This window comes from Xiphophorus hellerii, chromosome 1 (assembly GCF_003331165.1).
Source record: "Xiphophorus hellerii strain 12219 chromosome 1, Xiphophorus_hellerii-4.1, whole genome shotgun sequence".
In the NCBI taxonomy this organism is placed as follows: Eukaryota; Metazoa; Chordata; class Actinopteri; order Cyprinodontiformes; family Poeciliidae; genus Xiphophorus; species Xiphophorus hellerii.
The window spans coordinates 10,730,491-10,745,277 of NC_045672.1; the positions used below are offsets into that span (position 1 = coordinate 10,730,491).

Below are 14,787 nucleotides of genomic sequence, written 5' to 3' on the forward strand. Positions count from 1 at the left end.
ACCTACCAGGTCAGGGTTGGCCCAGTGACCTTTGAGGGCAGCCGACACTTTGGCGATGATGAGGTCATTCATCTGCTGAGTGGCCTCTGGATGATCTCTGGAGCATGAATGTAACGATGTAGAAAGCGAATTAACCAAGTGTTTTGTGATATTTAAAAGTACTGAGAGTCAAGTAGAAAAAATTTATTTTAATGGTGATTCAGGGAAAAAAAAATAAAAAAGATTTAGCAGTTCTAGCTGAAATACAACAGATACAGAAACACACCTGGTAAGAAGACAGATCAGCTGACGCACTTCCTCCCTCATGGCTGCTGTGCCTCGCCGCAGGTTGTACTCAAACAACTCCCGGATAAGACCCTGGAGGACGAGAATCTGCCGGAGAGCCGGGTTCGTGGCCAGCGCACGGAGCAGCGTAATGCAGTGGCCCGTGACAGCCGAGGCACAGCCGTAGCACTTGGTGGAGGAGGTGTGGCCGCAGCCCAGCACAGACAAGGCGCGGTACTGACTGGCGGTGAAGGTGGGCTGATGGCTGCTGCTGCTCCGCGACGACTTGGTGGCGGCCTCTCTCTGCTGCAGGTCGTACTCCAGGAGCTCTTTTCGAGACGCCAGCACTTTCTGTAATAAAAAAACGTAAGGCATACCATTAAGTAGAGGAATAAAAGACAGGATTTTTTTGTTTTTAGTGGGACATCAACAGTTTTTCTTCCTGACCTGTATGATCTTGGAGAGCTCATCGAACGACGTCTTGCAGTCTCCACTGTACTCCTGAGCCAGCTGCTGAATGTACCGGTTTACATTAGCAGAGGACGCACCGAGTCCTGCACCTGCTCCAGGGTCGTCCTGCAAGGTGGAGAACATGACATTCAAACTGTACAAGCCTGAAATAGATGCTTAATCACAGCATCATTACAATGTTATCTACATGTGCAAATGTAAATAGTAAAAATATTTAGAGATTGTTCCCTATTGTTTATCCATACAGGAGCCCTGTAAAAAAGTGTTCCATTCTTTTCCACTATTTTGTCACATTACAACTGCAACTGTTACAGCTTATAGTAAAATGGATGGAGCTTAAATACGGGGACTTCTGGAAGAAAACCTTGTTGGCACCTGCCGAGGTGAGAGACTGGGGGCAGAGATTAACGTTCCACAAGGACAAAATCACTAAATGGTTTAGGTCAAACTATATTTATCTGTTATGACAGGTCAGTCGAAGTTTAGACTTAAATCCAATTTAGAATTTGTTGCAAGATTTGAAAATAAAGACATCCAATCTAACAGAGTTTGAGCTATTATACAAAACAACAACCAGTCACACCCCAGTGCTACTTTCTGTTAATCACATAAAATTCCACTGGAATATATTGAAATTTGTTGTTGGACCATGAAAAAATGTTAAATGTTTGTACAGTGAACAGGGGGGTTCACTGTAATCCATTATGTATCTTGTGCTTTACCTGAGGTTTCTCTGGCGCTGCCTCGTTGACTTTAGACAGCAAGCTTTCTAACTGAGGCCTGTGGCCCATCAGCTGGTGGTAGACTCGGTCCGCTTTGTCCAGCAGGGTGTTGATGTTGGTCACAGCCTGAAAACACAAATACAGTTTAGACGGTTTTCACAAAAGCAAAAACATAAAATTCATTTGGGGAAAAAAACATTTTAGCTACTGAAACAGATTCTTGCCTTTTTCCTGTCCTCTTCATTCTCTATGGGATCCACTGCACAGCATGGTTTAGCATACAGCATGAAGTCAAATCGAGCATATTTGCAGAAACCACATGCATTGCACAGGAAAGGGTCTTTTTCATCGTAGTTTATGGACCTGAAGACAAATAATGAACATTTACGATCACAACTTGAGACGGCCTGCAATAAATTCTCCTGCTGCAGGAGAAAAGCGCTCACCTGCACTTGTGGCACTGGTACACATTTTCACCGCAGTTGCCGCACACTCCAGGGTTAGCGGGCACAGAAGCACTGCAGCGTGGACACTGCAGGGTCTCGGTGGAAGCTTGGTAGTTCTCGTAAAAATCGGAAAACTCGATCATCAGGTTGGAGGCGACGATGGGCAAGGGGAGGTCGATCTTCACCTCAGTTTGTCCAGGAGTCAGCTGAACTTTCTTTGCTTTGTGCCAGCGTGCCGGCCTAAAGTAGACAAGAAAGATCAAGATTACAACTAAGTACCATTAGATATTTAGGATGATAATATGAAGTAGTGGGTGTTCCCTAAAGCATACTTATTCTTCAGCTCCACAATAGCCTGGACAGTCCTGTTGTTGTAGTAGAGATTGATGGTGCGGAACCATTTTGGTGCGTTTCAGATCACCGATCTTCACTGTTACTTTGCTGATGGTGTGGCTGCCAATTAGCTTCACAACCTGCTGTGTGGTGGTGTAGCGGGTGTCCACTTTGATAGATGATAGTTTGATATTCTAGAGTCAAACGAAAAAATCATTTAAAAGAACTTTCATGTAGAATTTTTTTGTTTCTTATTAACTTTAGATTTTGTTATACTGGCAGTGAATGAGCTTGCCAAGAGTGCTATAATCTAAGCTAAAAATTTTACTTAGTCAGCATTAGAGAAGTTGAACTTAAGTACAATTCATAGAAATCTTTTTAGAGTATAAATATGGGTAATGGATAGAAATAATTCCCTAAGACTCAGAAGAGTAAATTCTGTGAGTTTTTCACTTACTGAGAAGGGAACTTCTGGGTTGTTGCACACCAAGCAGGGGTCACTCTCAAGATAAAAGCCATCAAACTCCACCAAACCAGAGAGAGTGCTTCAAGACAAAACCACACATATTCTGATTTAAAGATATGCATAAATGCTTGAGTTGGTACAGGAATCTTATTGCATGTTCATACTTATAAATGTTGGAGTTGGGGTGATTTGTCAGGATGTGGTTCTGTGCTCTCAGGATTTCCACAGCTTTCTGGGAATATTCTTTCAGCTTGCATATAAAAGAAACAGCAGATTAACAAAGACTTTCAATTTTGAATCACTGAAACAGCACAACTTGTTGTCTTGTAATGCTGCCATTTGTCAGATTCAGACAATACAAACACACCAGATATCTAAAAAAGTACTTAAAACCTAACCTTTTTCTCCGTTTGAGGAGTTTTGAGAGAGAAATATCCTAGTAGGTCAACAAACTGGGCAGCTTTGCGACCATATGCAGGAAGCTCTGGCCAGATGGCCCAAGTCAATTCGAGCAGCAGCTCCTGCTGAGATTTACTGGAGTTCCTGTGCAAACATTTACATAAGCCAAATGCAAAAATTGCATACTTTTGTATTCGATATCTAAATGAAAAGTTTCAACACTACCTGTAGATATGCAACGCCAAGCAGTGGGCTTGCCAGCGAACAGCAGAGGAGTTTGATTCAAGGAGGAAGCAGCGCAAGAACTGGATTAGAGTCTCTTTGTCTGCGAACTTATTCAGCTGACTGACCAGGGCCATGCACAGCTGATCTTCCTGGCTGCTGACGCCATCGCCTGTGATCAGGAGGGAGAGATTTAATCATCAGATTCTGGTGATTATATGCTTAAAAAACTAGGAGCGCTGGAGATTTGGACACAGGTTGAAAATCACTACGTCTTACTCTCTTTGTCTTTTTCCTTGTCTTCCTTCTTGCTTTTCTTGCTGGAAGATTTGCCTTGAGAGGACTGGGAAGCTCCTCCCTGACCAGAACTGCCAGAGCCGCTTCCGGGAAAGGAGGAGGAGCCAGAAGAGGAGGAGGAAGCGGCCAGCACCTTGCTGCCACACAGGGCACAGGACAGGAGCTGAAGCAGAACTGGAGAAACGCCCTCATCCACCAGGAAGCTGACCTGGAGCAGAAAGTACAACACGGCTGGACGGCGAAAGAGCATGAAGAGAAAGATCAGAGACACAAACGATGTTAAAAGCATTGGCTTCAAAATGTTTGTTTCCACTGATGAAATATTTAAATTCAACTCACAGTCATCCTTCATGCAAAACTTCTGCCAGTTGATTGTCCTTTGTGTAGCAATTTCAGCACATGCTTTGAGATGCTCCATCTGCAAAAAGAAAAGAAAAAGAATTACTTACCTAACTAACCTGAGTTAAACCCTAAAGAATGTAGCATATTGGGAAAAGAGGACACTAACCAGATTGATGAGTGTGTCATATTGTAGAGCTGAGCCAGATGTTGCGGTGACTATTCCTGCCCGAAGGAAGATGCCCTGCTCTTCCAGAAGCTTTTTGATGCTGCGGACATGCGAGTCGAGCGTGTGCAGATCGCGCAGCTGCCGGTATTTCTCTTTGGAGCCACAGATGAACAGCAACAACTTTCTAACTTGCCTCCTGACGAACGGTGTCTGTTGGATCATCAGATACTGAGATTACAGAAGAGAGAGATCAGGATTATTTGATGTGAAGATGGAACGAAAAAGAAATCCAAAAAAGGCTTATGAAAGCTCACTTCTGACAGATAGTAGAACCAAGAATGGTCAAAAACAGGAGGTGGGATCCGAGGGTTTGTATCAGCAATCTTCTTTATCTGATATGGCAGCCGGAGCACCATCTCAGTCAGTAACTGGGAGTAGGCTTCAAACACGTCAGCGGCATGTCCCTGGTAGCAGAAATCACAACTCATCAAAATGCCACCATCAAAAAAAGTGATGCAGGATAAACACAGCTAACAGTTTGCTGCTATGATGATACCTTCACATATTGGCGAAGGAAAAATGGGCTCATGTCAGGGGGTGAGGAGGCTGTGTGAGGGCGAAGGAGCTGACTGGTGGAAGTGGGTTCCTCTTCGCCCTGTTGATTTTTCCAGAACTCCAGGAGCGACTTGAGCACATGGAGACAGTAGTCAATGGAGCCCAGGCTCAGCAAAGCTGTCGCTGTTGCATTGGAAATCAGGGAGGACGACTAAAACCGGAACAAAAGGAAAAATTATACACAATACTTTTCGCCAATTAAATCACACAGCACAATTTAGTTATGTTCTTCTCTGATGGTAATTTTTCTAATTCAAAAAGGGTCTGCTCTGTCATTAAAGTAAAGAAGCGACTCAAGTCCTCACTCAAATATGTTTATCTTGGTGTTGCTCAAGTTTTCTCCAATGGAATCTGATTTATTCTCAAACATATCTATGAAGCTGCATCAAAAAGACATCGTACCTCTGAGGAGGATTTGGACCCAGACTTGGTTCGTGACATGAAGACGCTCAGCAGTCCTCATGATGACCAGGTGGACTTCGTTGATTGTACTTCTCTCATTCTTTTTGGACACATCCTGCAGAGGAATGATACTGATTAAGTAAACCTATTTACATTTATGTTCCAAAAAAACAACAACAAAAAAACAGATATAATTTTGAAGAGATCCACCATTTCAACCAAAAATGTTGTAATACCTTTGATGCATCAGGTGGTGATAACTACATTAACTACATGAAATTTCAAAAGAACATCCTGAGAATGATGTTCCTCTAAGTCATATAACATCTTCAGTTTACATTTGCAGTTTAAACTGTTCCTGGGTTGCTAAAGTGTTTAGCCACAAAAAACAAGCGCTGGCATGCAACCGTTCTAATCATCTCTGTCTTTCCAGTTGACACAGATTCATAATAGGCATATTGCTTTTTTTACGTCTCTACTCTGGGGGGGGGGAACTAAAACATTTTCTATAGGGTTTTATTTCACAAGGCTCTGTGTGTATGCAGGACCCAAATGACAGAGCATGTACTCCTTGCTAATTACCCGTCAGAGACTCGGTGTAGTTACCTTCTTATGTATTCCAAGCTCAGCGATGAGCTGCGACAACAGGTCGTCTAAAGCACCCTTATCCTTTTCATCCTCCCCATCAAGGTCCGATGTCAACATTAGGATAACTTGCATATATGGGATGGCTTGAACCCCACCAACATTATGGAGCTGAGAAAGATGCTGCAGCAAGCGTTCCAGTAGCATCAGACGAACCATGTGCAACCTAATGAGAAAAAAAAGAAAAAAAGAAATCACAAAAGAGAATTTAATCTGATGTTTTGTTGCTTTATGAATCATAAACTCTCCCTGATCAAACTTACTTTCTGTCTGGTAGAGGTAAGACACTGGCTGTTCAAAGTTACTTCACACAGTCACACTCCAAACCCTAAACAACACCATACAACCCACATAAGCCAAAATTCACAGTACTAGCCTGTTGCTTGTGTGGATGTCTCCCTCAGTCTCTGCTTCTCCCTCTGAGCCTTCGCCTTCATGCTGCGCTGTTGTGGTGCTGATGGCTCCAGTGCTGGAGCTCACACTGCCTGGACCTACAGGGTGGCCCTCCACTGTTGTGTCTCCATATGCACTGCTGCGTCCGGACACTGTGCACAAGCATGTGGGGAGGGGAAAAAACATGACAATGCAAGCTAAAAACACAACAAACCACAAGGTAAATCTCCAAGAATCAAGGAATTACTTATTTTAAGGGACTTAATTACATGGTCTAGCCAGATTGCATTTTCTCAACTTTAAAATGTAGTACAGAAACATGGAGAGAAAGGAGCGGTAACTTATTCAAGTGTTCACTAAAGATAAGACAGGTGATCAGAGGACAAAAAAAAAATAATGGAAAAAACTTACAGGTCTTGTATGTACCAACTGTACTTGAGCAGAAATGTGTTTTAATGGATTTTCTACAGCTAATTTAAGGCATGCATGATTGTGCTCTTACTAAATTAGACTGGCCTAATTTATTCAAGTAACCCACCACTGTGCTCCCCTGCTACAGAGTCGATAGCAGAACCCCCACTCTCTGAGCCCACACTGCCTCCGTGCTCAGCTGGGGAGGTCCGCAGCGTAGAGCCGTCAGTAGCAGCTGTGCTGCCCTCATCATCTGATGCCGGGGCTGAAATCATAGCAATAGCTGTAACAGTAAATACACCGCGGTCATCTGGCCAGGATACATGATCTTTGTTTTTACTTGTTTACTAACAAGCAAAAGACACAATCAATGTTCTTTTCTACACATGTTACATGCAACATGATGTGAAGATACAATGTCAGAGTGGCACAGAATAGTGGTAAAATAAAAGATGAAAAGAGATTCAATTAAAATAATAAAAAGAAAACTATAAATGTGTTGAGATTTGAAATTACATATTCAACAAAAAATAAATTCACAGTGCTAAAACTGTGAAAATGCAGGAATAAAAACTGAGTAAAAGCTTTTTCTGCTTTTTCTCCAGTTCTGGTGGAATGGCTCTTCTTACCTGATGCCGTCGTGTCTGAAAGGGTTCCAGCATCCAGTGAGGATGAGCTCGGAGCCTGGCCAGACAGGCCGAGGCTCTGAAGGCCCAGAGCACTGCTGTTACTGCCTGAAAATGCCAAAAAGTACATTTAGGTGCTAAAACACATAATAAAAGATGGTTTGATGACAATATAAAAGGACAACAATTATATTTAGTGGTATGTGTTTTCTGTGAACAACTTCAAGACATTAATTACCCTAAAAACACATGTTCACTGGAAAAACACAAAATCTTACCAAATATTTTTGAATCGAATATATAATGCAAATTTCTGAAAACAAGACTTGACTAGCATTACAAGTAACTTTTCAGCAAGATATAGGAGTTTGCTTTAAGTCAATAATTCCTTAATACTGAAAAAATATTGGAAAATTATTTCACTTATAACATGGGAAAAAAAAGTCTTGTTATGAGTGAAATAATCTCAGTGAAACTAGAACTTTATATTAAGGAATTGTTGACTTAAAACAAGCTCCTGTGTGTGTATATATATACGTATATATACATGTTACTGAAAAAAGTTACTTGCATGTTAGCTTTCTTATTTCAAGAGTAACAAGATATTTGCACTAGAAACTAGACCAAATATACTTGGTAAGAGTTTGTGTTTTTGCCGTGCTTATGTTAACAGGTTTCTAAAAGATCGACTGAAAATTACCTTGTTGGTCCTGCTGCAGGCTGAGCGCAATGGCAAGCTCTACCATAGTTTCATCGTCAGCATCAGGAGGGATGTCGAGCATAGGAGGGTATCCCTCGGCTCCGGCCAGCAGAGCCTCCAGAGGAGAAGGATTTCCATTGTTAACATTTTCTGCTGATTCCAGGACCATTGACTCAGACTAGGAGGAGAGCCACAAAAAAGGCCTTACTTCTGCGCAATAAACAGGTTTAAACTATATATGATAATATAGGGTCTGTAGAAATGCATGGATATCAGTCTGCAACTGAAAAACTAGGTTGAAAATTTTGAAGAAAAAAAAAAAGACATGTTAAGGTAAAGTTATTCATATTAAGTCATAAACATTTTTTTTCACAAATAAAAAAAAAGAGAAAAGTGATACAGCGATCAGATAAATTTTTTCATCCCGTTTATTCTCACCACCATTTCAAAGTCTCCATGATCCACTTCGTTCTGCTCCTGGCTCTCCTGTTGACCTTCTTCTCCTCCAGTCATCACAGACGATTGCATTTTGTCTTCCGGATCATCGTCATCGTCATCATCCTTGTCTCCTGACCGAGTATGAATCAGGAAGCTTTAGAAAACTAGCTACACCATTCTCGTAACACTCGTTAGTATAGATAACATAACTGTAGGGGAAGTTATATTTTACAACACCTACATGAAATCAAAAGGACTTTGTGTTTATCTCTGGCTAGCTTACCAATAGGTGTGTTAGAGCGTGGGGGCGATGGAAGTGTCACATGGCGGCGTTTGTTTCTTGGCCGCAGCACTCTGATCAAAGCCTGCTTGCAGGAAAAGCTCACAGCAGTGTCCTAATGAGTTTTCCAAAAATAAAAAATAAAAAATTACTTCATGACTTTGTATTGCTCTTACAAACAATTAATACTACAGCTTGTGTCTTAACCACATGATTAAAAATAAGCCCATTGAGTTAAATAAAATGGTAGTCTCAGTATTAGGATGACCGATCGTTTGTGATACATAATGGCAAGCATATTGTGCTACTTACCGGACACAGTAACATCTGCATGTAGATTTTGGAAGCTAAATTGATGTAATCCAGTTCACATGTGCAGTAGGCATGTATGATGTCGATCAAAGCATTAACTGTTGCTTCCACGTGTGTCAGGCCTTAGTAGGAATAAGGAAGATGTAAACAACACACACTGATATCAGAAATCACAATAAGGCCAACAGATGCTCGGCACCAATAGAGAATTTCGTCCTTCTTCTCAGGATGTTAAATTTACATAATTCTGTTCTTGGAGCTTGTTCTAAAACACTTTTCCTTGTGTTGTTTCAGAGAAACATTCTGACTAGTTAGGAAAAAATACAATGACAAACGCTGCACTGGAATGGACCTATAAGAACAGGAACTCTACAGTAGAGCTGTTGTGAAGTATGAAATTTCCAGGTCAGGAAGAACATTGTTTTTTTGTTGTTTTTTTTTGCTATTTCAAGTAAAAGAATAAAAAAAATGATCTGTTCTTGCAGAGTAGGTATAAGCATAAAGTATAAAGCAGTACAAGCAACTTAAACATTAAACACACCCTACGAATAACATGTGACTTGTGCAGTTAACAGATGTAATGCATCTGAAGAGTGGGGTTTATAAGGTTTACACTTACCAGGGAGGCAAGCAGGTGCGAGAAATGCATTCTTTGGTTTCTGGGAATGGAGTTTCCAGAAGTTATTCATAAGCTGAGCGATGAAGTTACAGCTTTCACCATCCATGTGCTTCTGCCCATCCTCTGTCGAGTCTAATTTACAAACATATTCCAAACAGGAATTGGTCTTAAAACTCCCATTTAATTTTAAGCTGGTACCTCAAAGTTCGTTCGAACCAACTTGAAAAGTACTGTTCCCTAGTCTTGGAAAGCAGCTTTTGATGATCAAAAAAAGCTTCTTACCGGAGTCGTGGTGCAATGACTTGCTTTCTGTGAAATGCACCAAGTTGTTGGGTCTCATGATTGCAATAGAGCGTGCAGTGATCACGAGCCTCTGGAAAACATCTGGGTCAAGTTCTTTTCCTTCACGGCTGCAACTGTTCAAACACTGCACAGCGTTACTCAGCAAGGATTGGTCCTGGCGAGACAAGGGACACAACGCAGTGCAGAGTTAATCATCACATCGGTAAATATTTAGTTCCTTCTTTTATTTCGCAAATGAAATAAAATGACAAAAGAATGTGAAAATATTTCCAAATGACTAAGGAAAAACACAGCAGGTTGCTGCTGTTCCGCAAAAACATGTTTCATCGTCGTTTCTTCCTCACCTTATGGTTGTGGTAAGCAGTACGGCTGGTGTGCAGACTAGCCAGAAGTCCCTTTGTCTGCTGCTGGACACCCGTTGGAGTCGGCATGGACAGAAGCAAAGTGGCCAGCTCCAGAGCAGCAACCTTGTTTTTCTCCTGGGGAATTAAAAAATATTTAATTGACCACTTTTAAAAAACAAGAGTTAAAGTAAGAAGACTAAGTTTTATTCTAGCTTGTCAATACATTAAAAATATACATACATGTATCATTTTTCATCTTTACCTTTTCATTGGATGAACCTACTGCAAAGCAGTTTTCCAATGCTTCAAGTGAGCTGACCACCAATCTGAAATGAAAATTGAGAATTATTTCTGCTTCTCCTTTAACCAATTATTTAAAAGAAAAAACAAAAAGAAATTTATTTTTACTCAATAGCAATCTTTCCTAATCTAAATGCCAAACAACACAAAATGCGGGAATAAATTCAGAGAAAGAAAAAGACACATTTGTTGCAAGTGTGAGGATGTTGCATGACATGTTTGCAGTCTCAGGCATGGACACACAACGTGGCACACGTGCACAAACAAAACAAAACAAAACAAAAAAAAAAAACAACATTCAATCAAGCAGAGAAAGGACAGTTACTAACCGGTCCAAGGTTGATAAGGACTCAGTTTCAGAACTTTTTTTTTTTTTTGGGAGCAAAAGGAAAAGAACAAAATCAAGAGTGAGGATTACAGAAAAAAACAAGTGTAATTAATGATACAGCTGAACAAAAGAGAGGCATGCGAGAAAGGATGATCACAAGAGCCATGCAGTATTGAGAACCCTTTTGTCCAAATAGAAGCTTGTACTTTATCATGTTTCACTTAAACACTAATCACAACAGTAAGAAAGGGCAAAAAAAAAAAATCAATATGATGAATGTTTTATCATGATTTACATGAGGCCAAGAAAATAAAAATTATTCTGAAAGATTTGTACAATTTTTCTTTAAATAAATCTTCAACGCAAAAAAAAACAAAAACTCAAAGGGATCAACAATCTATATTTGAAAAACCTACTGCTGCTGTGAGAATCATTTTTAGATTCCAAATGCAATTAGAAAGGTTGAGAGTTTTGGTGTTTTTTATTTGATGGGATTTAGAAGAGTAAAACTGATCGAAGCAAACAGTGGAAGGCCCCGTACCTCTCCAGCACAGTGCCACTGGTCGTGGTTGGCGTGGCGATGTCGCCATCGGAGCTGCCACTGCCCTGGTTGAGGCTGGGGCTGCACACATTATTAACCGATCCCGAGAAATCTTCTGGTGGATCCTCGGGCCAGCCGAACTGCTCCTTGGTTTTACCGTAGATTTTTACAGAGTCGAGCATGGTGACTCCTGCTGGATCCACGGAGGCTCCAACTAGAAAACAAAAAAATAAATAAATAAAACCTGCATGAGAAAACTACTTACTGGAAACAGCTCAAAGTATAAAGCTGTATATTATATATTTAGCAAATAAGTGAAATATTTTCGGTGAATCTCCCACATCTATAATCTTACTGAATATGGACAGCTTCTTGTCAGCCTGCAGGGCCTCCTCTCTGGTGAAGGGGAAATCGAACCAGCGGGCTCGTGTCAGATTTATCTGCATGGTCCGGCCGAAGACCTCCACATAGGAAGGAGCCCTCTCGATGGCCTGAGTGCCCACTTGCACTCGCATGCCTGTCATCACCATTGAAGTGTTGTTGTTCACCACTTCCACAGTAAATCCCCCAGGCTAGAGAGAGAAAAGACAAAGCAAAGTAAGACTGTTCTGAATTTTATGTTTGCAATATATAGCAAACAGGTAACATAAATCATAAGCACTCCAGGTTGCTGACTTTTGCAACAGCAGGTTATCAACACAAGATAGAACTACAATAATATTTTGCACTTTTTCTGACAGATTTATGAGTTAAAAGGAGTATTTACCTTTGTGTTGGCCACATACATCCCAGTGGAGTTGAGCCGGTGTTTTATCTGCTGCCCATTGTACACCTGCAGCAAGTCATTTCCCCCAAACTCCACCTCTGTTAGTTGCTGATTGTGTTCAAAGAAGTCCACTGGGAACGTCACCTGACTGGAGGTCCGAGTGGCTTAAATATAAGAACGGCATTGACATTAGATTTCAGTCAGTGTTAATAGGTCTGTTTTTTTTAACTCAACGTGACATTTCCGTCTCAACACTGCAGTCCAATCACTTTTGAGTTTAGTGAGATTTCAAGAAGTCGTTTGGTGCTTTTAAACTCACTTGCAGCAGCAACTTTGCGCTTGCGCACTGGCTTCATGATGCTGATGCCACACGTTGGCTGCAGAGACGGCTGGAGCCAATAGGACGTGTTGTCAACGTTTGCCATGTAGATTCGCAGACTTCCGTCCTCGCAGAGAAGAATCATTGTTGTGCGCTGCTGCTCGTTGCTCGCCGTGTGTCTGATAGCAACCATGTCCTGAATCTGGGTAGGAGACGAAATAAAAATATCCAAAATAGATTATAAATAAGACAGTTAGACATTATTTACAGGAGCAAACATGATTTCTGTATTTACTATTTTCTACTTCCAGAATTTCTGCATATCTTGTTATCAATATGTCACATTTTTTAAAAATTGTTTTTTATTTTTTCACACTTATCCAAAGCTAAATACTGAAATCAAATTCCATATCTGTCTAGACATTTTCAGAACCCTCTTGACTTCTCCTCTCAAACTTGCCTATAAATATATTTGCTTTGCTGCGCAGGACAGTGAATGGACCCTACCTTCGCTTTAGCCGGCAGAGTTTTGATCTCCTGGATGAGGAAGGTGTCGGGTTTAACCATGATCACCAGCGGGATTCCAGTCGTCTGTTGCACACAGCAGACCAGACCCGGATGGTTCATCACTTCGGACCACTGGCACAGAGCCGGGGACAACTTGCTGCTACCGCCGTTGGAGCTAAAAGAAAAAAGGACGACACGTATGTCAGCTCCTCCAGCTAGTTTTGATATTTACTGGCATTATTTCTGTTCCAAGAAAATAAGAAACGATATCTACTGTCAAGCAAATGTTACCCTTTGATGTTGATGGGAAAGAGCCTCTGCACTTCAATAGTGCTGCGGCTGACGGTGGCAGCGAATGATTTTCCCTGGCTGTAGCTGAAGAAAAGCATTTGAAGGACATGGGAGTAGTAAACAGACACACCACCTCCTGCCACCTGTCCATTGCTGTCCTACAATCACAAAGAAAAAAAGCAAGAATTTATCTCAATTGCTTTTTAGCAGCTTCACAAAAATCTTCAATGTGACTAAATGAAATGAAAAGATCTTAAGATAAAATCAGGTTTTTTTCTTTTTAAAAGATATTGAGAGTGCAAAATAGTTACGCTTTTTTTTCATTGTATATTTTTGTAGAATTTTTAATTCAACTTACTTTCAGATCATCATGGGTTATTTCCAGGACATTTGTGACATAGAAGGGCCCATGCTGGGCACTGCTGGATTCATCCATGATCTGAGTGTACATGTAACCTGCTGAGGACATGATGACAATAATGTTTTTTCCCTCTTCGTTGAAAAGGAAGGTCGCATCGCGGATCTTGGAACTGGGGAGCAGGAAGTAGTACATGGGGCTCAGGGCGTCCACCGACAAGTCATAGATCTGTTCACAAATAGAAAGGAGTATAAAAACTTTTTCCCCACCAAAATGCAAAACAAAACCCATTTGGCTCAAAGAGTTCACATATTTATACCAATATTAGGAAAATATTGTTTTTAAACCAAATTTGCCATTACATACCTTGACAAAGTCAGCTGTGATGATTGCCAGCTCAGTCTGAGAACCTGGCAGCCAAATGGCTTTGATGATGAAATTGCCAGTGGCCAGCTGCGGATGCAACACCAGGTGGTCAGAGACGGAGCCTGTACTGCTAAATGTTAGTACATGGCAGTCCTGGAGAGATTGGAAGAGCGAAACTTTAGTGAAATGCTGAATTGCAAAGTAAGCATAACGCTCAACTTTTTGGATAACTTTAAGTCTAGTCTAGTTTCCTTACCTTTAGGCCACACACAGCCAAGTAATCTTCATTACAAGGGTTGCCTGTGAGACTGAGCACGGTGAAAGGAACTGGGGCGGAGGCCAGTCGGGTCAGAGTTAGCTTCCTCTTGCTAGAGTCAGCTTGCTTCAGAAGTGTGGACAACTGCAGGACTGTTATCTGTCAAGAGGGAGTAAAAAGTACAAAAAAGAAAAAGAGATCATCTGGTGTGCTACTAGCAAACCTTCCGCAATCAAATAAAAGTTCATCTGCAACAATATCTAATTTACTAGATTTGTAAAACACAGCTAAGAAATACATTCTTATAAATATGTAAAAGTACGTATTAGCTTTAATACAGATTGATTGTTCTTATTAGACTTTTGTGTATTTAATGCCCCATAATGAACTGCACCAGCTAATCTGATGGCAACAGTCTTCTTTAACATTTAGTGTTGATCCAAGCTGTAGTTTCCATCTGGTAGAACTGATTGCAGCTGACTTTCAACCAAGAAAGCCCGATAAGATTTTCATTTTTATTTTAACACAATGAAAATCTA

The 14,787-nt window shown here is 41.0% G+C and overlaps 1 protein-coding gene across 1 annotated transcript in view; it reads right to left on the reverse strand.

The window, feature by feature from the left end:
* Positions 1 to 14,787, reverse strand: part of ubr4 (ubiquitin protein ligase E3 component n-recognin 4) — a 51,355-nt gene that overhangs the window by 11,831 nt on the left and 24,737 nt on the right. Inside the window, 40 exon segments of the mRNA XM_032571265.1 lie at positions 7 to 97; positions 266 to 615; positions 712 to 840; positions 1,458 to 1,583; positions 1,682 to 1,820; positions 1,904 to 2,143; positions 2,236 to 2,297; positions 2,299 to 2,430; positions 2,694 to 2,781; positions 2,867 to 2,952; positions 3,101 to 3,245; positions 3,327 to 3,495; positions 3,603 to 3,851; positions 3,960 to 4,038; positions 4,129 to 4,356; positions 4,443 to 4,592; positions 4,685 to 4,894; positions 5,146 to 5,199; positions 5,201 to 5,260; positions 5,752 to 5,956; positions 6,167 to 6,335; positions 6,722 to 6,859; positions 7,224 to 7,328; positions 7,921 to 8,098; positions 8,359 to 8,489; positions 8,642 to 8,753; positions 8,951 to 9,072; positions 9,570 to 9,701; positions 9,852 to 10,026; positions 10,217 to 10,351; positions 10,479 to 10,542; positions 11,386 to 11,599; positions 11,741 to 11,957; positions 12,152 to 12,315; positions 12,471 to 12,672; positions 12,978 to 13,152; positions 13,269 to 13,426; positions 13,627 to 13,854; positions 13,993 to 14,145; positions 14,249 to 14,407. Of these exon segments, the coding sequence (XP_032427156.1) occupies positions 7 to 97; positions 266 to 615; positions 712 to 840; positions 1,458 to 1,583; positions 1,682 to 1,820; positions 1,904 to 2,143; positions 2,236 to 2,297; positions 2,299 to 2,430; positions 2,694 to 2,781; positions 2,867 to 2,952; positions 3,101 to 3,245; positions 3,327 to 3,495; positions 3,603 to 3,851; positions 3,960 to 4,038; positions 4,129 to 4,356; positions 4,443 to 4,592; positions 4,685 to 4,894; positions 5,146 to 5,199; positions 5,201 to 5,260; positions 5,752 to 5,956; positions 6,167 to 6,335; positions 6,722 to 6,859; positions 7,224 to 7,328; positions 7,921 to 8,098; positions 8,359 to 8,489; positions 8,642 to 8,753; positions 8,951 to 9,072; positions 9,570 to 9,701; positions 9,852 to 10,026; positions 10,217 to 10,351; positions 10,479 to 10,542; positions 11,386 to 11,599; positions 11,741 to 11,957; positions 12,152 to 12,315; positions 12,471 to 12,672; positions 12,978 to 13,152; positions 13,269 to 13,426; positions 13,627 to 13,854; positions 13,993 to 14,145; positions 14,249 to 14,407 (6,123 nt within the window).